This window comes from Vicia villosa, linkage group LG2 (assembly GCF_029867415.1).
Source record: "Vicia villosa cultivar HV-30 ecotype Madison, WI linkage group LG2, Vvil1.0, whole genome shotgun sequence".
NCBI classification, from domain to species: Eukaryota; Viridiplantae; Streptophyta; class Magnoliopsida; order Fabales; family Fabaceae; genus Vicia; species Vicia villosa.
In genome coordinates, this window is record NC_081181.1 from 2,884,951 (window position 1) to 2,910,683 (window position 25,733).

The following is a 25,733-nucleotide window of genomic DNA, read 5'->3' on the forward strand; positions in this document are numbered from 1 at the left end:
GAGCAAAGTGAGTTTCAAGGGCATGTAAGAGTTCAAACCAGGTGGTGACGAGGCCGTTGCGGAACATGTATTGGTACCATCTTAATGCCGGACCTTCCATGTAAAAGGATGCAACGGTGAGACGCTCCTCATCAGGGGTTAGGTGGTAGTCAAAGAACTGATTGATTTTGAAGATCCAGCCCATAGCATCTGTGCCATTAAAGCGTGGAACCTCAAGCTTGATATGGGGTCGTGGATGAGGGGGAGTGGGCGGTGGTGGTGGTGGTGTGGGTGGCTGAGTTGGGTTGATGGTGGCAAGTTGAGCAAGAATAAGGTCGACTTTCTCGGAGAGATCATCAAGCCTTTCTGCGTTTGTGGGTCTTCCAGCCATGGTTTGGATATTTAGGGAGGATCAATGAAAGCACCAAGTTGTTAAGAGTGAAAATAGCCTTGAGTTATAGGACAAGGTAACCTCCTGAACAATGCTAAAACTGTCAAATATTTCTTATTCATTTCCTCATTATGCTGCTCTTTAAATAGCAGACTAATACAATCAAGATAGATTCTTACAATCTAATCCAATGGCTAGCCTAGAATGTAGGGATTTGAAGATCTATTCTAACAAGATTTCTAACGGAATGAAAGCAATTGTAAGTTTATTTGCTGAGCTGTGCTGCTTCTAGAATCCTAGGAAAGTACAGCTGTAAATGATTTTATTCATAGTTGCTGAGATATTTTGGCCTTGTCTTGATGCGTATGGGCCTTTGTGTGTTATTGCGCTGGGCTGCAGTAGCTGGACTGGTATCTGTTTCAGCATTAATAGAAGAGGAGGTGTTATCAGTGCTAACACATTCCCCGTGTAAATTTAAATTCAAGCAAATATCACCTGTTCACCTTTGAAATTGTCACAATTGTTTGTCAAAAGAAGAAAGAAAAGCACTTGCACTTTTGAAACAATTGTATCAGATTAGATCAAACTTCACTTATCACCAAAGAAGATGGCACCACTAAACCTAACAATGATGGTTATTTTCCTCTCCATATTCTCATTTCTTGAGCGAATCGAACCATATAAGCTTGACATAACTTCCAAATAATAAAAGCAAGGGTCACCATTCATAAATAATTATTACAAAGAAGAAAGCAGCTATATTTGAGTAAAATAATTATAAGCTTTATGCCACACAAACTTCATTGGCTGCTTCATACTGAATGATCAAATAATTATACAGTTTCATAATAAACTAAAATTTGACTCCATTCAAGTCATAAATAAAAAAAGTAACAATCCAAATAGAGGGAGGAAATGAAGAAATTAGGTTTAGGAAATTATTACCTGGAAAGAAGCAAGGAGAAAGAGGGGTAGTACCCATGATAGTTGCTCTCGTTCATTCAAGACTCGCAAGGTACAATCGTTCAATCTGGGATTTCGGATTTCCTTTTGTGACTTCTCGCAAGCTACAATCGTTAAATCTGTGACTTCATATTTCGTTCTAGCGTTTCTCGCAATTGGATTTGGGATTTCGGGTTTCGTTATTGTCGCAAATGCAATCTTTCGATTTGGGATTTCGGGTTATTCGATATGGGATTTCTCGCAAGCAGCAATCGTTAAATCTGGGATTTCTATGTTCGGAGTTAAGATTTCTCCTTCGTGACTTTTCTCGTTATGGACTTTGGTCTTTGAAATTTGTTCTCCGTTTGAGGTTTTCTTTCTAGGGTTGGGTTTCTGAGTTTGGTGTTTTTGTGTTATGAGTTTGCGGTATTGTTACTTGTGAGTGAGCTGTAATTGGTTTTCTCAAATATAGTTAAACTAAAATTAAAATTAAAATTAATTTGTGAGTGAGAGGGAAAATGAAATTGATTTGTGATTGAGAGGGAACTGTCAGAGGGAAAATGAAATTATTTGGAGTAAAGAGACCTTTTTTTAAACTCAATTAATTAATTAATTAATAGGTCAATAGAACTATTTATATATTAATATGAAGTTTTAATTAATAAAATTTATATTTTTTATTTTAGATACCAAAATTAGTTTTAATAAAATAACTATTCATATATATTTTTTAAATATTTTACAATAATTTTTTATAAAAATTTAAGCATGTCTTAAAAAAAACAAATTTAATTTTTAATCTTTTATTATGAAAAATATGTTCGAAATGAAATAATCTCTCATAGACATATTTGCATGCATACGAAAAGTGAAGTGGCGCCTACTTATAAAAATTGCATGCATGTGTCATCTGAGATGGCGTGTAAGTTTTGGTCGTTTCTAAAACCTGCTTATTTACGTAATTTCTTCTAAAAGATGATTATTGACGTATTTTTATTTCAAAAGCTGATTATTGCAACAAAAAAATTCAATAAATGATGTTCCCAAAAATTAAACCATATATAGGTTACATGAATTTAACTAAACTTGTACACATCAAATCAATCAACTATCTCATGCATCTCTATTAGTCCTAGTATAGCAAACAATGAATACGGAAATTCTCAATGGAGTACTAGTTGGTCAAACTGTGTAAGCTATACTAGTAATTTGTTTTGTTAGATTATAAATGGCACTTACATACATGATTCCTAAGAAAGGGGAAGCAGTCTCCGGAAAAGAAATACTCCCTTCGTTCCTAGTGACTTATTTGAAATAAAATGATGTCCTAAAATGAATGATCCATTTCAATTTCTAATAAATTTTTTCCAATTCTACCCTCTAATTATTAAATTTATCATCATTTCCAATACATAATAAGGGTATTATAGTAAACATATTATTTTCTCTCTTACTTTTAACTACTTTTTTTAATCTGTGTGAAATAGTGGGCTGAGTCACTCATTATAGGACGGAGGGAGTACTAGTAGAAACGGACAACGCATTGATACCTTCTCCATCATCACACACCGCCCCCGCCCCTTCTTTTCCTTTCTTTCCTAGTAAGCCAACTAAACAAATCTAACCAATCCTCACTATTTATTAACAAAAATAAAACCATCCTAACAAACATTTTCTTTTTCATTTTTAAACATAACAAAAGGTTGCAATCAAGTTTAACAATAAACATAATATTGACCAAATTTAGATTAAATTTTGCAGCTACAATGCATCATAACAAACATATTTATTTTTCTTTTTAATATTAGTATATATTACTTGAGTTAAATAAATTTAATTTATTAATTAACTTTTTTTTAATTTTTAATATTTATTTTATTATGTTATTTTATTATGCATTAATATAAATAAGTTATTGAATATTTTTAAATCAATAATTTTAAAAAAATCAATAATAAATGTATAGAGTAATAATATTAACGATAATTAAAATAAATTAATATCATATATATATATATATATATTAAATTAATTTTATATAATAATAATTTTAATGATTTTTAATTTTATATTTAAAGACAATTATGGCATATATTTTGATCATAAAAAAATCCATTGAGTATTGATACTCTTGAAAGAAAACATTGAACATTGATGTAAATTTTGTTTGAATAAACCATTTATTTTTAATTTATAGTACAAACACTTTTTTAATAGTATTTTTATATAAATTATTTCTATGGTAAATACAAATTAATTTATATTCTTCATTTTTTAAAAATAATGCAAAGAAATAAATTTAAATAATTTAAAATTATGTTTAAACATCTCTAAATAATGAAAAAATATAAAATAAAATAAATTGAAATTGAATGAAATGCATTAAATATTTACAAAATAAAATAAATTATTCATCTGTCCGAATAAAAAAGATTTTTTATCAGAAAAAGATAAATAAATAAATTAAATAAATATCAATTTATTCAATCTTACTTTATTTCATTTTTTATAATCTAAATAGTAAATATTTATTCTATTATATATTTTTTAGGTTTAGTAAGTTAATGATTAGATTTTATTCATAATAATGAAATAATAAAAAATCAATTTCTTTAAACTAGATCAATTCTAATTATAGATTTAAGAGTGTGAGTTTGAAAGAAAGACATTTCATGTGAAATTTTACACACTAAACTATTAGATCAGAAAAACTCAAATAAATAAATAAATAAATGAATATATATATATATATATATATATATATATATATATATATATATATATATATATATATATAGGTGTGATTTATTCTATATTTCAGTAAAAATATAACAGTAGTATAATTTTCTCACACATATGTAATTTCTCCTATTTTCACACCTTAAATATTTAAATATACTTTATCATATTTTTATTTACCATATTTTTATTTAAAAATAGTAATAAATCATATCTAAAAAATTATATATAAATTTTCTCCTTTGAAAAATTACTTATTAAAATTTTTATCCATTAAAAAAATCTAATCGAAGTATAAGCATAATATTAGTCATGTGTCCTAAATTATATGAATGATTTATAATTAAGAGAGGATGTAATATTATTAGAATAAAGAGGTGACAGATTTGCGTGTAAGTTTGAAATGTTTATTTTGATGATCCGAAAAATAGTAATAATAATATAATTAAGCTTAGCCGCGTAGCTTGTTGTCTTGTCCGTATGAAATGAAATAAAGCCAAATCAAAAAAGCACAACAACGCACAACCCACCTGGCTTCTTCTTTCCTTTCCTTTATCATCATTCATTCATTCTCTCTCATTCTCTCTCTCTCTCTTCTCAAAAACATAATAAACTCAATCGCAAACGAAACCCTAGCGTGTGTGTGTGCTCAAGGTAATTTCTATTTCACCTCTAATTTCTCGCTTCTAATTTTGGTGTTTCCAATTTCTATTATTTCTTTCTTTCTTTTCCCTTTCCTTTTCCCCCATTTGTTGCATCTTCATTTTTTTTTGGGCTTCTTCCGGTGTTCCGAATCCTTTTTCCCCCTCTCTTTTTGGATTCGTTCTCTTTCCCCCTTTATGGACCACCGCTCCCACTTTCACCATCGCCATTCGGTACCAATCAATTATTGCTTTCATGGAATTGTGACCTTGTTTGTTACATTCATCGCTTATGTTGAATTGATCATTTAGGCGAAATTATCTCTAATTTGGATTGATTGCATTCACAATTACAAAATATTGTATGATTTATTCAATGATTAATCATTTACATGTTTGACGACTTTCTATATTTTGATCGGGGCAATGATGCATGTGTTAATTGTTATTTTGTTATTTGGGAATTGGACATTTATTATTAGAGATATGTGGTTAATTATTTACATGTTTGAGGAGTTTCTATATTTGTGTGATTTTTGAATGACGTCGGACTTTCGATGTTTATGTGTATTGTGACGTTGTTGTTATGTAGGCGCATGCTCCTCATCCTCCCCCTGATTACTTTGTTCGCGTTGGAAACTCTAACAAAGACGATTTATATTTGAGGAAGAGAACAAGGATGCGTCGTTGGCTATGCTGCACTTGTCAGGTGGAAGAGTCTTATCCATCAAATGAAAATGAACACCTGAAAAGCCCAAGGGGTTATGGAGATGGTCAGTACCTTTATTTAATCTCTTGTTTGAGAAATAAGCAAAAAATAAACTATAAAGCATATCAAGACAACTCTTAGTTATGAGGCATTTGATTTGTATACTATACACCAATACGTTTCTGTTTATTCTTCATGCTGGTGGATTGAACATTTAGATTTCATTTTATCGCATGTTTATTAGTGTTATCAAATATCCGCAATTGCGGCGTTATGTTGGATATACGTGGGGGGTTTTTGGACTCGCCGCCGCAATTGTAAATACGGACCGATATTGCAGGTTTTTCCGTCATAATCCGCTATAATGGCGCCACGCCGGCTCTCTGCCACGGACAACACTAATGAATATTAACTGTCTTTTCTTATATGTACTTCAATTATCTTGAGTTTGAAATTTTACTGTTCTCATAGTTCTGCATATCAGGCCCTTTCCTGATAAATATTCCTCACATTTTACGTACTTTATAGGCAACACAAAAGGTTCGAGAGTGTCAGCTCCTCTCAAACCTGAAGTACAAAAGGCACCACCACCTATCGAAGTTCCAGCATTATCCTTAGATGAGCTGAAGGAAAAAACGGACAACTTTGGTTCAAAGGCTTTGATTGGTGAAGGGTCGTATGGGAGGGTGTATTATGCAACATTAAATGACGGAAGCGCCGTGGCTGTGAAAAAGCTTGATGTTTCTACTGAACCTGAATCAAATAACGAGTTTTTAACCCAGGCATTTTTTTTTTCTGTCAACTAAACAAACAGTTTTGATTTATACCTAAGAATATTGGTGGTTCCTGCATTATGTTTATTTCCTTTCTTATTCAGTATTTTCTATTTCAGGTTTCCATGGTCTCAAGATTGAAGAATGAAAATTTTGTTGAATTGCATGGATACTGTGTTGAAGGGAATCTTCGTGTACTTGCATATGAATTTGCTACTATGGGCTCTCTTCATGACATTTTGCACGGTATGTAACTTCATATCTTTTTTTTAATTATATATTATATAAGAATTTTGATGGATGATTTTGGCCTTCATTACAGGTAGAAAGGGAGTTCAAGGGGCACAACCTGGGCCAACACTTAACTGGATGCAGCGAGTTAGAATTGCGGTTGATGCAGCAAGGGGATTAGAATATTTACATGAGAAAGTTCAACCATCAATTATACATAGGGATATTAGGTCAAGCAATGTGCTTATCTTTGAAGACTACAGAGCTAAGATAGCTGATTTTAATCTCTCTAATCAGGCCCCTGACATGGCTGCACGCCTTCATTCTACGCGTGTATTGGGAACCTTTGGTTATCATGCTCCAGAGTAAGTTTCCAGCTTTGGATTTATATGTCTACGTGTATATGTTTTCCATGGAGTTCACAAGTATGTTGTTGTCATCTGTATAACAATGAATGGTATAATGCTTTAGACTGTTTAGTGTTGCCTATCTATGCGCATTATCTCTTTGCATACAGTTGCATTTGACCTTGAGTCAATTTATCATAGAATCATTGTCATCTAATAAGCCATGTTTCCCTTCACAAATTCTCTTGTATTCAATACATGTTAATGTTAATTCAATTCAAATGTGTAATTTTCTTCTATAACTGATGATAAAGCAGTGAATGTTGATACCAACCCATTGTCGGGAGAGTTGGCTCACGCGACTCTCCCACCGGAAAAGAACCCGGGTTCCATCCCTAGAGTCGCCCATTTAGAAGGTGGTCCAACCCTGGTTAAAAAAACCAAATGTCTTGTTGCCGACTTGAGGGTTAGTCCCATAGTAGACTTAAAGGTCTTAAGCCGTGGGGGTACCTACTTTGGGTCAAAAATCCTAATTTAGTGGTTTAGCAAAAAAGTGACTGTTGACTGGTGGTATGTTTTTGTTACGGAGAGCAAATGAGGATTTGGAACGTAGGGGTGAGAGTGATAAGGAGGTTATGGTTTCAACTCCTTTGAGCAAAATGAAAACCAACTACTAATATTTGCTATTAAAATGTTTCATGTCATTTTGGTAATATGCTCTATGATCCAGTTATGGAGGCATACAATTTCATTAGAACCTAATGAAAACCGAATTGGTATCTTTTTCTTGCTGAGTTTTTCATTAGTTTTTGCTTCTCATTTCAACTTGCCTTTGTTAAATTTAATTTTGTTTATTGGTTCTTAGCTTATGTATGTTGTCAAACTTTGCAGATATGCCATGACTGGACAGTTGACTCAAAAAAGTGATGTCTACAGTTTTGGCGTTGTTCTTCTTGAGTTGCTTACAGGTAGAAAACCCGTTGATCATACCATGCCTCGAGGACAGCAAAGTCTTGTCACTTGGGTTAGTTTACCTTCTAAAACTTGTGCCTCATTATTGCCTGCCCTGATTCAATGTTTCAATTATTTACCAATGGATGCCTGGTGTAGATATTTCAATGACATATATATTTTTGTAGGCTACCCCAAGGTTAAGTGAAGATAAAGTGAAACAATGCGTTGACCCGAAACTGAAAGGAGAATATCCCCCTAAAGGAGTTGCTAAGGTAACTCTTTTTTCTCTCTCCCTCACTTTAACTAACACATAATACATTATATCTTCTATTCTGAGCTTTGGCTGTAACAATGAGTATTGTTGACGACTATGCAGCTTGCAGCGGTAGCAGCACTTTGTGTGCAGTATGAAGCTGAGTTTAGGCCTAACATGAGCATTGTCGTTAAAGCACTCCAACCACTTCTAAAGGCTCCCGCGCCTGCACCCGAAACTTGAAGCAGATGATTTAAAGTTTAAAAACAAAACTATTCTTTGGTTTCTGCATCTTCTGCAAATACTGCAAATAATAATATATATAATATATATTTTATTTTTGTTTGAGATTGAATGTGTAGGATTGGATGGCTGGTTTTGTCATTGTTAAATTCCATGTATTTCTGGTTTTGCACTTTCGTGCAGAAGATTATAGAGCCATACTGCAACATTGGATTTGGGTTTGGGTTGCGTGGTGCTTACTTGTTTGGTAGATGTTTGTCACTCAACGCTAATCCCCCCATATTCTTTATTTGTTTCTTGACTGAATTGATACTTGGATTGAAAGACCTATGTTTGCTGTATCTTTTTGTTTGTCTTTTCTTTTCTAGTATTTGGTACTTGGTTATAGTTCCATGTTGTAATTGTTACTGTCATGTCAATTATCTTACAATAGTCATTATAGAGCTTTTATAAATCATACATAATATCTACTGTCTAATGCTCTATGTGATCATCTTACAATAGTCATTATAGAGCTTTTATAAATCATACATAATATCTACTGTCTAATGCTCTATGTGATCATCTTACAATAGTCATTATAGAGCTTTTATAAATCATACATAATATCTACTGTCTAATGCTCTATGTGATCAACGATGATCAGTCATCTTATTTTTATGAAATATGTGGAATGATAGTTTGGCTCTTCAAATTAAATTAGTCTATTTGGTATCTCCATCAAAATATATATTTAAACAACATCACCCATATCACACATTGATGTACATATATTGGTTTGAATAGTCTAATGTTGAAGAAATTATTTATTGACTAAAGTTCTTCAATTTAAGGAAGCTAAATTGTCACATAAACTAGCCGCGATGGAAATGGTGACATTTTTAAAAAATTTCACATAACCCTTAAAAAAATGTATTTCACATAACCCTTAAAAAACATACATTCGAACAAGTGATATTTCCAATATGAACATTGAAAGTGCTTTTGGTGTGAGAGAAGTTTGTCCCTTAGAGCATATTTTTTCAACAAATTAAAATCGACCGGTATATTTAATATGTGCACAATACATAAGAAAAGGAAGTTTTTGTTATATATCTTGGAGAAAATTGAGTAGTTTGAAGAAAAATACTCTTCTGTTTACTGAATAAAAGCAAATGATTTTAAAAAAAACTAGCCTTACACCATAATTGTCACACATAAACATGGGTTGAAGTCACTAAGTAAACATACAAGAATGTTTTTTTAGGAAGTATTCGTTTTATGAATTAAAAATTTCATAGGATTATTTATGCTCACCCATTACCTTAAGAATAAAAACATGTGAATGTGAAAGTTATTTTATTCCTAAGAATATTTTATACCTAAAAAATAGTTTTCTTAACTTTAAAACAAATATAAGAATCTCTTTTTATAAATTTTATATTCTTGATAATAAAGTATACAACATTGAAAGAAACACTACCTTGGACTAAATCAACCTAACATCTATTTTGCTAGATCTTAAATTTATCTAGCAAGTTTTTAGTGCGATGGCAAGAGACCAACCTGACACTATAATGTCCAAGTCAGTGAGAAAGTAAGGAGTAATATGAGAGAGAATGAATTTGAATCATACATTTTTTTCATGTGAAATACCTTATACATGAAAGTTGGTTAAGGTGTCCCATGCTCCTTGACTTGGAATGCGAGACCTTTAGACGATATTCGATGGTGATCAAAGAACTATGGTCTCGATCAGGTGTGAGACTCTACAACATGGTTGGACTTCGCATCTCTCATTCTGGTGGAATGGTCTTGGATTGATGACATGGTCTTTCTCTTATTAAGCATCTGGCCGACCTAGAATAGTTGCCCTTAAGGCTGTTTGTGGTGTGGCAGCGCGAAGTCTTTCAATAAATTAGATTGAACTTTTCGTATCGAGGTTACTGCTTAGAGAAGTGGAAAAGGTTTGGTAGCCGATGTAACGACCGACTTCACTACGAATCATGCTAAATTGTTCTACCACGATGTTGAATCTCCCAAACTAAGCTCTCATAGATTCCATAAGACCATAAAGCTACTTGTATATTCAACAAATTATATTCGAGGACTCCCTATGAGAAACAAAACCAAGTGGTTACTTCAACTTCAATATCACCATGTAAAAATGCATATTAATGTCAAGTTGATGAATAGGCTGGCAGAAGAAGTCTAACTCTAGCTGATACCATTTTGGCTATAGTTGAGATAACATCACTATAATTAAATTCAAAAATCAGAGTGTATCCTCTGACTACCAAACGAGCTTTAAATCGATTAATCTTACCATATGAACCAACATTCACAGTATAAAGTTAACGCAACCTAGCAAAGACTTCACAAGAGGTAGAGGAAGCAATTCTCACATAGCATTGCTTTAGAGAGCACACATTTTATCAATCATTGCTTTCCTTTACTGAGTGAGGTAATGTTTCACTTGAAGTTTTATGAATAAAAACAAAAGGCAAAAAAGACATGCAAATATAATACAAAGGGGAAAACGATATATATATATATATATATATATATATATATATATATATATATATATATATATATATATATATAAACCATCACTAAATCTTTATACAAAATTAATTTTTTAATACATGAGTTTTTTTAAAAGTTTTATTTGATTAAACTTTTACTTTTAAAAAGATGAGAGATTTTTAAAAGTTAGGTCAAGGAACTCTAATTCCACTGTTCAGCATCATAATATCTTGAAATGAGTCGGAGATGAATCATGGAATATACTTGTTCGAAAAATGATTCAAATAGAAGAAGAATGCCACGTGTACTTGTATGAACTTTCACGGGCCAATAAACTTCGTTGTTGAATTACAACCCGACCCGACCCATTAACCCGAATCCAGAACTATAAAAGGTGAATCAACACTCATTTCAGAACTAGAATTCATTTCAGATTATCAGTAAGAAAAAGATGGCTGAACTTTCCGTTTCCGATTCCGTTACCGTTTCCGACCTCAATTCGCAAGAACAACTCGTTCTTAACTCCGCCGCCGCCGCCGGAAACGAAACCACCGCAGTTCCTCCGCCACAAACCACCAATGAACTCGAACAGAAGAAGAAACGCCTCTTGGAAGAACTCGAATCTGCTTTGGTTTCCACTCCGATTCCCAAACCTGTTCACAAACCTAATCCCAAACCTAATCGCCTAGGTCTTGGAATTGAGGTGATCGACGAAACCGCGTTGCTTGATAGCATTCCGAAGATCGGAAAACAATCGAGAAGAAGAGCTTCCAAGAAGATTCACAAGAAAGCTGTAACTGTCACTGAGACTGAGAGTGAGAGTTCAATCCACCTTGTTGCAAGAAACATCAGCAGCAGCAGTAGCAGCAGCGAGAATGAGAGGAAGTACTCTCGAGAGGAAATGGAGGCTGTGAGGTTTGTGAATGTCTCCCAGCAGCGCAAATTCTGGAAGAAGATTTACGATGCTCTTCAATCCACCTTCTCCGGCGAGTATGATGCTTTGGTTGCCGCTCCCAACAACCCTCCTCCGTTCGTTCCCAACAAGAAACCCATTCTCATTGGTCAGTACTCTATTCTTGCATGATAATTTTTTTTTTTTTTTTATAATTTCTTGCATAATCATGCATTGTTTTTCTCTGCGTTGAACAATGTGCTGTTATGCTGACATGAGTTTTCTTAATTGGGCTGTAAATTTGGAATTTTTATATGTGCTGTAAATTTTGGTGAAATTGAATTGTGTTTCTGAAATTAACAGTGAATGCTTTTCTTGATCATTCTTTGCTTCTTATTAGAGATTGTGTGTTTGAAATTGATAATGTGTGTGCTATTGTAGTTTGTTCACAAACTTGATCTTAAATATATTTTCTGCTGAAGCTGTGTGAAACTTTATTGTTCTGATTTTTGTAACTTTGTGTGTGTCTAAGTGAGTCATGGTTGTGAGCTCAGATTGTGTCATGTTGATGTTTTCAATTTCTGTGATGGACAGGTGAGGGTGCTGCGAATGGAAGATGCAGATATATGAATGTCTATGTCCATTGAACTTTGAAGGATGAGCAAAAGGAACCTGAAAAGATCTAACTGCGACATTTGTTGACTATGTTCTAGTTTTTGTACTTAGGCACTGATTTTTCAGTTGTTTCGTTACTTGTATAAAGTCACTGTATATGAAAAGTCATGTTTTTTTGGCTTGATTGTAAAGTTGAAATACTACTTAGGTCTTACAGTAATGAGGATGCTGTGTTGTATATTGTTTGATATTCAATGAAAAGTTCAATTTTTGCTGTCTACATTGTGTTTGAATGAGTATACTTTTTGCCTTTATTGTTGATTTTGTATGTGCTAAATTATACTGTTATTCCTTCTTTAACCCATCTACAAATGCTGAAAGTTTTGTTATTGCTTTGAGGTGCAATTTCAGAAGAGTGCATTGAAGATGATGATAGTGAGGATGATTATGCTAGCATCCAGAGGCCGGCTTTTCAAGTAGACGGGGAACCTAATTTTGATTCTGGTCCACCGGAAGACGGATGGGAATATCTTAGGCGTGTCAGGTATTGCTGTAACTTTCATCTCTGCCCTCTATATTAGTGATTCTCAATATTGTCGTGGATCACTCCAGCTCCTTAGTTATTAAGGGTTCTGAGAATATGCATTAAAACTGACTCTAACTGCCTAGCTTCAAACTTATAGTGAGCTTTCAGTATTGTAAAATTTCTAGTCAGTCTAGAAATTCAAAATGCAACCAAGTATGACAATTGTAGTGGACACACTTTCATGAAATTGTCTTGTTTAGGTGGGTTAAGAAGTATTGGGAAATTATCTTGTTGTGGTGGAATTTGAGACTGGTATTTCTTACAGTGGTTTCCAAGAACATACTTTTACTAGGGGAATAAATTAAGCTACTTTGGTATAGATCTAGGTTTCTGATTTGTTAAATGATAGAGAGTAGAAGAAACTTTACTGTTGCCTACCTAGTAAGAGCAATAAAATGTACCTCAAACTCTTTTCTTGCTTAGGTGGGAGGCACAACAATTTCCTAATGTGAAGATATCCAAGCTGGATAGAAGTAAACTTACAAAGGAGCAAAGTCCTTATATGCCCCAGATTCCTGATATTGCCAAGTGTCCTGAGCATCTGTTGCCATTGAAACAGTGGGAGGATGCATTTCTTGCAGAATTTTCAGCACTAAGAGTGGTATGTATGTTGTTCTAGAACTTATCTTTGTCTTTCCTTTTTGTTTTCCTTCAATTTCTCATTTGGAAAGGATCAATGCTCTATTGCATAATCTCCCGATCAAACTTAACCATATAATTGTAAAGGACTCATAATATAATCATCTATTTTATTTATTTATTACTGTTGGATAATTGAAGTTCTTGGTAACTCGGTTTGGGAATGGGGCGGGTATACTGATTTTTCCTTAGTATAGTACTAAGGACTGACTTTGTTTCTCAATTTGTTATTCCAGAATCTGTCATGCCTTGTTGAAGAACGTTCAAGCACCATGCTGTCTGGCAGTAATTTTGGAGATATCCTACTTTGTAATAATAAGAGCATTGCTAAGGCTGATCAACCTACTAACTTGGCTGGCAAGCATGAGGATAACATTACGTCTTTAGAGAATCCTGGATTGAAAACTTCCAAAGATCAAACTTGCAGCAATATTCCCACTCCTCCCCTGCTTTCTACAATCCTAGGAATGGACTCTGTAGCCCGAGTATCAATGTTGCTGAAACGAATTCGCCTGCTGGAACCTGAAAACACCATCACAAGAATTGATTGCTTGTGGCTTTTTGCTCTCTGTGCAGCTGTAGATACTCCACTAGATGCAGACACTTGCGCTGCACTCAGGAGTCTGTTGCGAAAGTGTGCCGACATTCGTGCTGGAAAAGCTGAACTGGATGATGAGGTTGTAATGTTGAATATATTGGCTACAATTTCGGGCAGATATTTTGGGCAATCTGAAAATTGAATTTCCAGTTTGTAAGGCCTCTTATGTTTTAGAATTGGGATGGTTATGATTTTCCAGACTATGCATAAAATCTAATGTATGGTTCTAAGAATTTCTTAATATATGTCTTAATGTTTTAACCAAGTCATTATTGCTTTACCATTAAAGTACACTTGACAATACCAACATGGTGCGACACATTTAACATTTGGTCCCTAAATTGTGTTTTAGACCAATGTAATATAGAGGATAGTATTAAAATTTGAAGGGAAAAAAAAAAGAATGGGGAAGGTTGAGATGTAAAATTTGAGAAAACTGGAGTAAAAATGGTGTGGATTAGAATATATTAGATTTAGCCCTTTAAATGAATTTTGTAGGTAAGAAGTATTAGCCTCATTCTGGTTGTGGGATACTTTGGACCCAAAAAAAAAACTAGATTATAAAAGGATAATTTTATCTAAAAATGAAAATTAAATCATAAACAAAATTTGAATTATCAACCCCCTTACAACTTTTTAAACTACCATCCGACTACTAGACCACCATCAACTGCCATTTTGACCATGACCAATGTCAATTACTTTCATTCACCAGTATATCCATCATATCGACCCCATCGATCAACACTTCATTTATCTATGATCATCAATCTGATTACCCTCAATCGTATAGTATTTCTCCAATACCTTCTTGGAATAGCCATCTCATTACAAATTTTAAAATGCCTCTCATCATCGACAATCAAAGACTTGTACCATGGACAATTGACAATCAATAACTTGCATGTTAAAATATTTGCAGCTATCACTCCTAATATTAGATAAAAAATGTGAGAGATATAAACAAATTCTTTGAGTTCATTTGCAGCTATCACTCCTAATATCAAATAAAAAATGTGAGTGATATGAATAAATTCTTTGAGTTCATCCACACTTCTAACTGATTCCTCATCCACTTAAGCAAACTAAAGCGATATAAAATTATATTGCATAGCAACAAAATTCCAACTAGTACAAATATTAAAAAAATTATAAATTATTGCCAATTTTACTTGAATAAGTTTATTTTTTTTGACAAGAACCTCAATAACCAATCGTTAGTTGGTCTAGTGGTGATTGGCGTTGGACTTGATAGGGAGAACCACGGTCAGAACTCGCCTCCGAACCGGACTAAACCGGTGGTATAAAACCAAAAAAAATAAAAATAACGACTTTCAAATTATTTTCAAATTATTTCCTACAACTTTAACTAAATAAATCTATTATATATTTATAGTACTTTAATTATTTTAAAAATCTAATAATTAGATGATTTCAAATAAATATATCTACTATAAATATTTTTTTAAAAAAGAATATGCACTGACAGTATAAAATATTTTTACACTGCCAACTAATGACGATCATGAATCAAGACAAATCAGACTGAAAATTTTAAAAAATTTATATGACATGGTAGAACGTTATATTCTAATTAGATAACAGTGTAAAACTTTTTTTACGATACATAACCATTAAACTCAATATTTTTTTATGGTTATGTTCATACAATCAAATCCAAAGAATTGTTAACAAATGTTGATGAATTATTAAAGTTAGGAAGAAATAAAATTAAGTATAAATACATAAATACCATTTTAATTATACCTATACTTAAAATGCACACTATATAATAAAGAGAAAAAAAATGGATGGATGAGAATATTTTCTTTTAGATTCATGTAGTGTTAGTCTAGTGGAAAGGATAAATAAATACAAATAAGACAAAATCATAGCAGGTATATATTTTTACATCGCTTTTGCTTGAGCTAGTTGTTATTTCTTATGCTACGGTATAATAAAAGCTTAGTTACACATGTATATGTAATAATAGCAATTTGATATGACGATTTTTTCTCCCACCTTTTCCACTCTTCCTTCTCATTCTCCAATTTCATCCCCATGCTTTTCCCGCCTCGTCACCGCTTCATTCGGCCACCGCACCCGCCGTCGCTCCCGCCGTCACAACAAACTCAAACCTTCCTCCCCTACCACCACCACCATCTTCTCAGAACCTAAGCTCGAAACCGTCATAGACCTCACAATCTTCCCTTCCTTCCACTCCAACATTCGTCAAATTGTCTCCTCCGGTAAAGACGCATACCGCGACTTACAGACCTTGTTCACTCTCGACGAAAATCGGAGAGTCGTCGTTTCGTGCCGGCCTTCAACTATTCACTTCGTCGGAACTTCAGCTGCTTTGACGCTAGTAGCGTTTTCTGTTTTGAGAGTGTTGGTTGATTTGGTTTCTAGGTTAGCGCCCTGGCGGAGAAACGCGTCTGGTTATGATAAGGCTATGGTGCGGAGAGACCGGAGTCTTGGCGGGAAAGAGGTGGTTGTTGGATTGGGTCCCCGGAGCGGCGTTACGGCGCCGATTAAGCGGTCTTTGAAGAGTAATAAGGTTGCAGTTCAACGGAAATTGCCGAAATGGTGGCCAATTGTTAATAATTCTAGTCACAGTGGTTTTGATTTTGACCTAAATGAGCAAGAGGAATATAAAAGGGATGCTTACAGATTGGTTCGAGGTTTTTCTTACTCTCATTTTACACTTTTTGGTTTTACTCTTAATTATAATAACTGAAATGCACTTTAAAATTATTATTATGAATTTGTTTATTTATGCACTTTCTTGTGTTGAATTGTGTAGGTAAAGACACTCTTCTAATTTCTCTACTGTTTTCCATCCTTTAATTCAAGTTGCAACTTACCCACTTGATTTCCAGCAATTATTGACAGTAGAATGGCCGCAAAAGACATCTCTGAGAGTGATATCATACAAGTTAGTTTTTTCTCCCACTGATACTTGCTTCAGTTTTATTTATGTAGTATTTGTTGTTTTAAGTATTGGAAAATTTTATGTGATACAAACACCACTCAAATTGAAAGGAAATTTGTATTGAACAACTGTGAAACCGACGATGTTGTATGCGACGTAATGTTGACTTGTAAAGAACCGACACGAGAATAAACTAAATGAAGCATAGGCGAAAATATTGCGTTGGATGTATGGTAAGATTAGACGAGATAGACTTATAAATGACAGCATTGGAAAGAAGGATGGGGTAGCACCTATAGTAGAAAAGATGGTGGAAATTAGGTTTAAGTGGTTTCAGTGTTATCAAATAGCGGCGCCTTGGTCGCTATGGCGGATATATACATGGTGGTTTTTGGGCTTGCTGCAATGCTAAATATTGGCCGATATTGCGGGTTTTTCCACCATACTATGCTATAACGGTGCCGCAAAGCGGCCGGTATGGCGGGATTTTGGCTCTCCGCCATGGACTGCCATCTGCCATCGTCAACACTGGGTGGTTTAGACATGTTGATAGAATATTTGTGGATTTTGTAGTAAAGAGAACAAATAGATGAAGGAAAGTGAAAAAGCTAGAACAACAAACAAGTTAATATGGTTCTGTCTAAGTTTTTTGGGATTTAGTTCCGTCTAAGTTAGTGTAACTGCATGGTTATTAAAACACAAGTTATTTTTTAGTATTATATTAATTGGCATAATGAAACACGGTACCAAGGTTTTGTGTAATTATAAAATCCATGTTAAACATTTGACTTTGATGATGAACATTGAATTTGAATAATTAAAATACCATACTGATGGTCTTTAACTCTTTTATTGAAGTGTGCATATAGTAATCATTTCTATAACTAAACAAAATTTGTTTTCTTACCGGCGTCAATGTTTTTTTTCCTGTACACTTGAACAGTTACGTCAACTATGCCGAAACTCTGGTGTGCAAGTGTCGGTTGAACCAGCGAATATTCGGGACTCCTTGTATCGAACATCTGTTAATTTTGTTTTAGATGCTTGCAGCAGGTGTGATCTTCATAGGCCTGTCTGTGTTTGTGTCTCTACCTTTGTTTACTGCTGAGTATCAGCTGTTATTCATGCTGTATACTTCTGTTTTAATGATTATTTTGTTTATATTCAGTGCACCAACTTACGCTACTTCAGTTAGTATTTATGGTGAGGATTCTCAACAATTCCTTGCTGGATTTGCGGAAAACATCGGCGTTGAAAATGTTCGTGCTGCAACAATTGTGTCTGCAGCTGTGGCTTCACGTACACGCGCTTGTCTTTTGCAGGCTTGGGTAATTTTCTTACTTTTATTCCATGATCTTTTAATCTTGTCTCTTAGCATTTGGGTTTCAACAAGATTACATTATTGTAAGTTTGTAACTACTTGCATAATAAAGGCAGTTATATTTTTTGTTAGAATACTGTTGGCTGTCTTTCTGTTACTGGAACTATTCCTTAAATCCCTATATCTTTCATAGATATTCTATAACTTCATGCCATTAATTATGGATATTTTCTATGTTGGTCACACAAATGAAAGAATTCAATGGATGCTAGTTTATGTCTAGCAAATTGTCAGCTCTCTAAATTGATTAGGGTTCTTAAGAATGAGTACTTGAAAGTGTGTAACTTTAATGTATGAATTTTATGCCTCAAAATACTTCTTTTTTTTATGAAGTTCATTCTCCATTAAAACTAATGATTTTTGGTTTTTTTCAATTATAGGCTCTAGAAATACAAGGCAAACATGTTGATGCTTTGGGAGAACTCTCAAAGATGTGCCTTATCCTACAAGTATTTCCTCCCGAGGAATCTTCGGTTTGTACCTTAAACACTAATTTGCAAAAAATTTCCATTGAAATTTTCCATTTCTCTTGAATGAATATTTATTTACTTTTTTCTTTACTCCTCACTCAGTATATGATAGAACTCGGTTTTAGTTGTCTCTTCATAATTATCCTTTATTAACACTGGAATTACTCTTTACATATAAGCATTAGTTGTTGTTTTGGATGAGTAGATAGAGTAACTTTTGTGCAATCTATGATTTATGAATTAACCTGTTGCTTTCTAATAGCACTTATTTTGGGTGTTTCACTGCAGCCTGAAATGGAGATGGTTAGCCGGGGCCTAGCGAAACACTTGAAACTAGAACAAAGAAAACACCTTATGTATCTCTTTGGTAAAGTTTGCAGTGAGGACAGTCACGGGATTGCAAGAGAAGCCCTTGGTTTGGTACGAAACCGCTAACCCTATTTTTGCATATATTGCGCTAATGATTGCTTGCTAGCTTCCTACAATTTAATTGTAATATAATTGTCATAATGAACCTTCTGAACAAAAGAAAGTTTCCTCACCGGGTGTGATAACACTATTATGATTTTTATGTGGGATAAATCTTCACAAGATTTAATTCTGAAACATAGTATCGCCACATTGGGTGTGATGATACTATGAAGTTAAAAAAAGTTTGAAAGTTTTTCACAGTCATATGATAATTTATACTCACGAGTTACGACTACTTCAAAAGTCGCTTGATCTATGTTATAATTTTGACATTCATGTTCAATTTTGAATGTGAGTTATCTTGTGTTATTCCTTTGATGTTGAACTTTTTTCTAACTCTTTAATCTAACCCTCCTTTATTTGTGTAGATACATTCTCAAAATTACAGCGCCGGTCAACTTGAAGACAACATAGCACCTTGAAGCTTTCTGCCTTCAGACTGTAGAATGCATTCTTTTAGATTATTTATGTTTAATTGTTTAGTTTTTTATATGCTTATGAAATATATTTAGATGGGTTTATTTTAGTGATGTATAATAATAATAATAATATTCACCATAATCATCATTAAAAAGGTGTCTTTTACATTTGAGATTGTTAAAACCTAAATAGATAGTTTCTCAAAGTTGTATTGTAGCTCTGAAGCTCTACTTAAGAAAAATAGTTCTGAATCATACATAACACAGACACTCGTCTTAATAACTTTCACTTAATAATAGGTCAAACACAATAACTAGAAAGATTAGATGCAAGAAAACAAGTGTATTTCAAGCAACAATCTTAATATCACAGTGTATTTCAAGCAACAAATAATCTTAATGTTACTTGTCACTTTAAACACGTGCAACTTCCACTTTCATCACATGAAGCAAGGGTAGGCGTCATTTAATGGAAAAAAGGCAATATGTCAAGTATGAATCCTACCATGATTTGAGTTTGGATTATTCTTTGCCATTCTTCACCTTGTTCTCGAGTAAAAAAAACAAATTTAATGTTATGTGTTACTTTATTAAGCATGTGCAAGTTCCATTTGTATCACATGCAACAAGGTTATGTGTCATCATAGAGAAGAAACACAATAGTATATCAAATATGGACCCCATAATGGCTTTCACCTGATTCATTATATGGTCCTATGACATTCTTTATCTAAAAGCTTTTGATTGAGTTGATTGGTGATACCTCTTCAGATGTACTAATGAAAAAGCTAGGATTCTTCCAATCAATGGACAATGTTATGTTGTGTTACCCCGGTCTCCTAAAATTGGGCATATAGTTTTGATTATGATTCTTTTTCATTTTTCGAAGTCAACATAGGTTATATTGAGGTACTAATTAAAAAAAAAAATTCACATATCTTATGGAAACCAGTGTTTTAAAAATCGGACCGGTCATCGAACCGGTGAGGGTACTGAGTCACTGGTTTATCGGTCGAACCACTGGGTCGTTGGTCGAACCGCACGACCAAACCGGATAACTCGGTTGAATAGACATGTCATTATATAGGTATAAAACCGGTCGAACCGAATGATTCAGTCTCTAAAAAAATATAACTAGTTTTTAAATTTTTTAAGAGTATCATATCATAAATTCACAATTTCATAACTTAAATTCAAATTTTAAACAAAGGTATCACACATAACAAAATAATAAAAAATTACAAAGTCTAATTGCAAACAAAGTCTAATTATAACATAATCTAATTGAATAGTTTATAACAAAATAACTCTAATGTGTACCAAATTTAATTCAAAATAGGATCCTCCTAAAAAGAAAATCAAATAAAATTCAATATGTTTATGCTATTTAAGAAAATTTATTAGCAAAGATAACAAATAGACAATAAAGTTTTTAATTTGTCACTAACGAAAAAAAACTATGTGAGAATGCTATTTAAGTAATACACTACTAAATATATTAAAAAAAAAGTTTAAAAGAAATGTTAAAAAAAAAGTTAAAAATTTTTTTTTAAAAAAAAGTTTTAAAAAAAAAAGCAATTAAACCGCCGGTTTTCACCGGTTCCCACCGGTTTGATGGCATACCCGATCTGACTATTGAACTAGACCGGTTACCTGGCCGGTTCCCGGTTCGACCGGTCCGACCGACCGGTCCGGTTCGGTTTTAAAACATTGATGGAAACCTCAAAACATCTTTCGTATAGTTCGAATTTAATGCATTATAATATCACTTTATACATTGACATTCTATTTTAGCACATAAAATGGTATGGATTCCAACCTTTTACAATTTTACAATGGAGAAAAACAATTTCAAATTTCAATATCTGAATTAAACTTGTAAGAGTTTATAAGTTATGTTAAGAGTCTCAATCGAATAATATTTGGTCTGAACATGTGTTTATAAGTGGGGACAATCCTCACCCTACAAGTCGATTTTGTAGGGTCGAGTTAGACCCAATCACATTTCTTAACATGGTATCAACAGTCTTGTTTAAGATCCGGTGGACCATCTTCTATGGTTTCTGCTATCGGGTCACCCACCATTTATTTCCCCGCTCTAGTTGTCTAGTCTTGGGTCTCGGACAATATATGACCTGAACATGTGCTTATAAGTGAGAGCAAGCTTCACCCTACAAACCAGTTTTGTAGGGTCGAGTTAGGTCCAATCACATTTCTTAACAAATTATAAAAACTTTGACATTTGTTTTAATAAATCTTACATTATAAGTCATTTATAAATCAATCCCACAATAAATTTGTCATTAAATGATAAAATCAAAATATCAAAATGTCAAAAATATCATAATCAATCTCACGACAAACCATAATATAAAATGTCTAAAAGACAACTATTGTATGTATATTTGACACCCCTGTTAATACATTGTCGCCGTTATTGCAACTAAGATGACTTGTAGAACACTCATCTAAGGAGTGTCTTCCTCCTCTTGGTTCTCAGAAATTTTCTTACAATCAAATTAGAAAAATCATATCATAACAAAGTACAAAAAATAAAAACAATGAAGCATAATCAACATAAAAATAAACCAATCCAAAAAAATAGATAATTGATCACTCCTAATTTTGTTCTTCGGACTAAGCGTCCAGATTTTAAAATTTCGAAAACACGGAACCAAAAAACACGATGCACTGATAGATCTTGCACGAATCCTAAGCTCTAATATTCACAATTTCAAAGCAAGGAAATTCAAGACAAATAAAATGACATATCTATTACATTTAAGCCTATTGTATCATACATATAAACTATTTAGGTAATGCATGCATGTCAAAATCAAAAGGAAAAAAAGAATGAGTAACTTACCAATGCAATTGAGTAGAACTTTAAAAACGTGCAATGTAGTGGAGTATAACTTCAGAGACGTGTTAAGCTTCAATGCAATGGAGTTAAAGCTCCAAGAATGTTTGAAAAATGATGGAACAAGCTCTGAGAACAAAAGTGAGGAGAAGCTCTGATTTTTGCTATTTGCATAAATGAAAATGGAATGGGAGAAAGGAAGGCGCGAGTACTTAAACAGTTATGTCTAGATTCCAATCTCCGTAGAAATTTTAGACATTGAAATCCAGAGTATTTTGAAATTGTGTTGTTCTAAGATTGAGCATATGTGTAATGTGTTTAGGCGTGTCATACCCTAATTTTTTACACTAAGATCCCACATCATTTGCATTAGATTAAAGGAGTTTAATCATGTATTTCTTATGATTTAGGATTTCCCCATTAAAAGGGAGAGACTTGCCTCTCAAAGGATAAATGTATCATCATCATCTCATTTATCAAAGCATCAAGAGATCTTCATGCATCATTTCATATCACTAGCCTCAAAATACAATATATATATATATATATATATATATATATATATATATATATATATATATATATATATATATGTGGGGTTTGTTTGCTTCTTTCACAAGGTAGGTGTGTTGGATCAAGGAGCTCAAGTGATTGATTTAATCAGGGTTTTGTGTCTTTCAAAATGATTCAAGTTTCTAATATGATCAATTGATTTCCCCTCATCCATATTCAAGTTCAAGTGTGCATCAATTCAAGATCACCAACATCCAATTCATTTGGTACACCAAATTAGAGTTTTGACCAAGTTTAGTGGAATGTTGACTTTTTGACCAAGACATGATCTAATGATTTGAAACATGATTCAAAGTTCTTATATGTTTCCTCATAGCCCACTCATATGTCTCAATTGGCTAAAGAAGCTTGATCCATTGATATTGGAAGATTTGGAATTCATCTGATGAAAAGTCAACTACTCAGGTCAAATGTTTGAATTTTGAGATTTTTGGTCAACCATGGACTTCTCAAGTGAAGAATCACGAAAATATAGTTGGTGGAATCATTTGATCAAGTTTAATCAAGAAAATCAAGAAAAAGAATCAAAGATGAGAAGTTAGAGTTATTGAAAATTTCTCTAAGTACAAAATTTCCATGTTCATCTAGCCTATTTTCCAAGCTTGTAACTCATTCCTCAAGCAACCATTTCTCATGGCCAAGGAATGTACTTAAAGATCACATTTCATAATTCAATATTTTGTAAAGAATAAATCAAAAAGCTAATAAGAATTTACAGTTATGAAGTGATCAAGTTGGCATCTCGAAGTTGTTAAAATGTTCAAATACTTAGAAATATTTCTAAGTGTTTTTCAGTTGCAAGATTCAATTTTGATGGCTAGTTTTCTCCAAGATGCAAGTTAAATCTCTTCAAGTGTTCAACACGAAAGTTATAAAGGGTGATGTCTTCTTTTCAAAGACCCTAAGAGCATAAATTTATCTTGCTCAAGCACCAAGTTTTGAAGTGAGAGAGTGACCATGTTAGAGTGAAATGTATGCCCAACAAAAGGTTTGACCTCTTTGAAATTATGGCACTCACACAATAGATGTCAAGACATATGTCCTAACAACATACAATGTCAAGACAGTTGTTATAATATCCGCTGACTTACAACACAATCATTAAACTAAAAACTAAATGCAGAAAGATAAATAACACAGTAAATGTTAACCTAGTTCAGTGCAACAACATCCAATATGGGGGCTACCAAGCCAGAAAGGAAATCCACTATTAGCAGTACTAGTTTGAAGCCTAAACAGTTAGAGTTTACAACTTCTCTCCTAACCCCTACCAAGTGCAGCTTCTACATAGAAATCAACATCTAGATATGCGAAATCGACATCTCACCTCCAATCAGCATAGTGATAAACACCACCGTACAACCTATAACTAGAGGAACCAAAGAGAAAGATTACACTTTCAAATAAACAAATACTTAGTCAAAAGCCTTAACTAAGAACAATGCTTGATCTTGCTTAAAATATTTGATCAAGAACAATACTTAACTCTCTTGCTTAAAAGCTTCAAGAATGAGAACACACGTCCACATCAATGTATCAAAAGACACATTAGTGACACAAAAGAAAGAACACACGAAAAACTTGATAGACTCGCAAGTCAACAACCCTTATTGCACACACGGTTTCTATTTGTGAAAGCTTGCAAAACTAGGTTCCCCAAGTTCTTATTTATAGACTCTTGTAGTATGGGCTTGGACTCTGAAATAAATCCAATCTTTTTCCTTTCTGAAACAACTACAAGATCTTTTCAAAAAATAGGAACAAATCAAATGAAATCAAATCTTAGTTTTTAAAAGAATTCTCAAGGATTTAGACCAATATGTATTTGTCCTAAACATTCCTTGATTGTCTGCACCTGTAATGAGTATCTAAATATTCCAGATTCTCATATTTTTCAATCAAATCTTTCAAGGATAAAAACTAATCTAAACTGTCAGGATGTTTTGTAGGATGTCACAACATCTGGTAGAACATTTGTCAAAACACATAACATGTGAACATGTTATGACAATAGGACTAGATGTTTCCACATCTTCTCAACATGAGTTAAGAACCATGTTTTATTTTTTTTTTGCCAATAACAAAAACCATTAACACTCTTTATCCACAAAACCTTGCATTGTGACCTCTAATACTCAGAATTTCTGATGTATAGCATGCTCTAACATTGCATTATCCAAGGAATCTATGCATTTCCCAAGTTCCACACCATAAATAGACCAAAAGCATAAAGTTCTTTTTACCAAAATCTCCAAGTTCTTACTTTTTGTTCTTGAGATTTGCAAACATTATTTTTATCTGATCATACTCCATCAAAAACATCAGAAAGACTCCACCAAAAGAGTATCCAAGAAGCCATGCTTTTGTGTTTCTTCACCATTAAGATATGTTACACTTTTGGAACTTTTTGGTTGAAATGAAACCAAACCAGGCTATGCAATGTTTGTATTAATCAATACCTCTTCCATAACCTAATTCCAAACTCTATAAATAAAAGGATCACGACGTAACATTCAACACACGAAGTTTCACACAAAAACTCCATTGTTGAAACTTCAAAGCTCCAAATTTTCAAAATCATTAT

General features: G+C 33.2%; 3 protein-coding genes across 4 annotated transcripts; all 3 read left to right on the forward strand.

Annotated features, from left to right (window-relative positions):
- Nucleotides 1-4,548: 4,548 nt before the first annotated feature.
- Nucleotides 4,549-8,543, forward strand: LOC131648795 (PTI1-like tyrosine-protein kinase 3). Of its 2 annotated transcripts, none has more exons than XM_058918520.1 (8): nt 4,549-4,705; nt 5,285-5,465; nt 5,930-6,183; nt 6,294-6,420; nt 6,497-6,770; nt 7,644-7,776; nt 7,892-7,978; nt 8,083-8,543. In XM_058918520.1, exons 2-8 carry the CDS (start codon nt 5,372-5,374, stop codon nt 8,200-8,202), a joined length of 1,089 nt encoding a protein of 362 aa, XP_058774503.1. In that variant the 5' UTR covers nt 4,549-4,705; nt 5,285-5,371; the 3' UTR covers nt 8,203-8,543. The 2 variants fall into 2 exon arrangements, with proteins under 2 accessions (XP_058774503.1, XP_058774502.1); XM_058918519.1 differs by lacking the exon at nt 4,549-4,705 and adding an exon at nt 4,769-4,926.
- Nucleotides 8,544-11,120: 2,577 nt separating this feature from the next.
- LOC131645760 (uncharacterized) lies at nt 11,121-14,323 on the forward strand. Its single transcript, XM_058915973.1, has 4 exons — nt 11,121-11,771; nt 12,629-12,761; nt 13,227-13,404; nt 13,679-14,323. The coding sequence occupies exons 1-4, from the start codon at nt 11,162-11,164 to the stop codon at nt 14,180-14,182; spliced, it is 1,425 nt and encodes a 474-aa protein (XP_058771956.1). The 5' UTR covers nt 11,121-11,161; the 3' UTR covers nt 14,183-14,323.
- Nucleotides 14,324-15,965: 1,642 nt separating this feature from the next.
- On the forward strand, nt 15,966-19,884 carry LOC131645761 (uncharacterized). Its single transcript, XM_058915974.1, has 7 exons — nt 15,966-16,724; nt 16,923-16,978; nt 17,919-18,028; nt 18,144-18,303; nt 18,737-18,829; nt 19,115-19,246; nt 19,666-19,884. Exons 1-7 carry the CDS (start codon nt 16,043-16,045, stop codon nt 19,717-19,719), a joined length of 1,287 nt encoding a protein of 428 aa, XP_058771957.1. The 5' UTR covers nt 15,966-16,042; the 3' UTR covers nt 19,720-19,884.
- Nucleotides 19,885-25,733: the final 5,849 nt, after the last annotated feature.

What these genes read in the sequence shown, in the direction of transcription:
- LOC131645761 (XM_058915974.1), top strand. Translation starts at nt 16,043, where the DNA reads ATGACGATTTTTTCTCCCACCTTTTCCACTCTTCCTTCTCATTCTCCA. An exon ending in TTCCTCCCGAGGAATCTTCG is followed by an intron (nt 18,830 to 19,114) that starts GTTTGTACCTTA and finishes GTTTCACTGCAG; the next exon opens with CCTGAAATGGAGATGGTTAG. An exon ending in CAAGAGAAGCCCTTGGTTTG is followed by an intron (nt 19,247 to 19,665) that starts GTACGAAACCGC and finishes TTATTTGTGTAG; the next exon opens with ATACATTCTCAAAATTACAG.
- LOC131648795 (XM_058918519.1), top strand. Translation starts at nt 4,891, where the DNA reads ATGGACCACCGCTCCCACTTTCACCATCGCCATTCG. An exon ending in TCTTCATGACATTTTGCACG is followed by an intron (nt 6,421 to 6,496) that starts GTATGTAACTTC and finishes CCTTCATTACAG; the next exon opens with GTAGAAAGGGAGTTCAAGGG. An exon ending in AGCAAAGTCTTGTCACTTGG is followed by an intron (nt 7,777 to 7,891) that starts GTTAGTTTACCT and finishes ATATTTTTGTAG; the next exon opens with GCTACCCCAAGGTTAAGTGA.
- LOC131645760 (XM_058915973.1), top strand. Translation starts at nt 11,162, where the DNA reads ATGGCTGAACTTTCCGTTTCCGATTCCGTTACCGTTTCCGACCTCAAT. An exon ending in CAAGAAACCCATTCTCATTG is followed by an intron (nt 11,772 to 12,628) that starts GTCAGTACTCTA and finishes GTGCAATTTCAG; the next exon opens with AAGAGTGCATTGAAGATGAT. An exon ending in GAATATCTTAGGCGTGTCAG is followed by an intron (nt 12,762 to 13,226) that starts GTATTGCTGTAA and finishes TTTCTTGCTTAG; the next exon opens with GTGGGAGGCACAACAATTTC.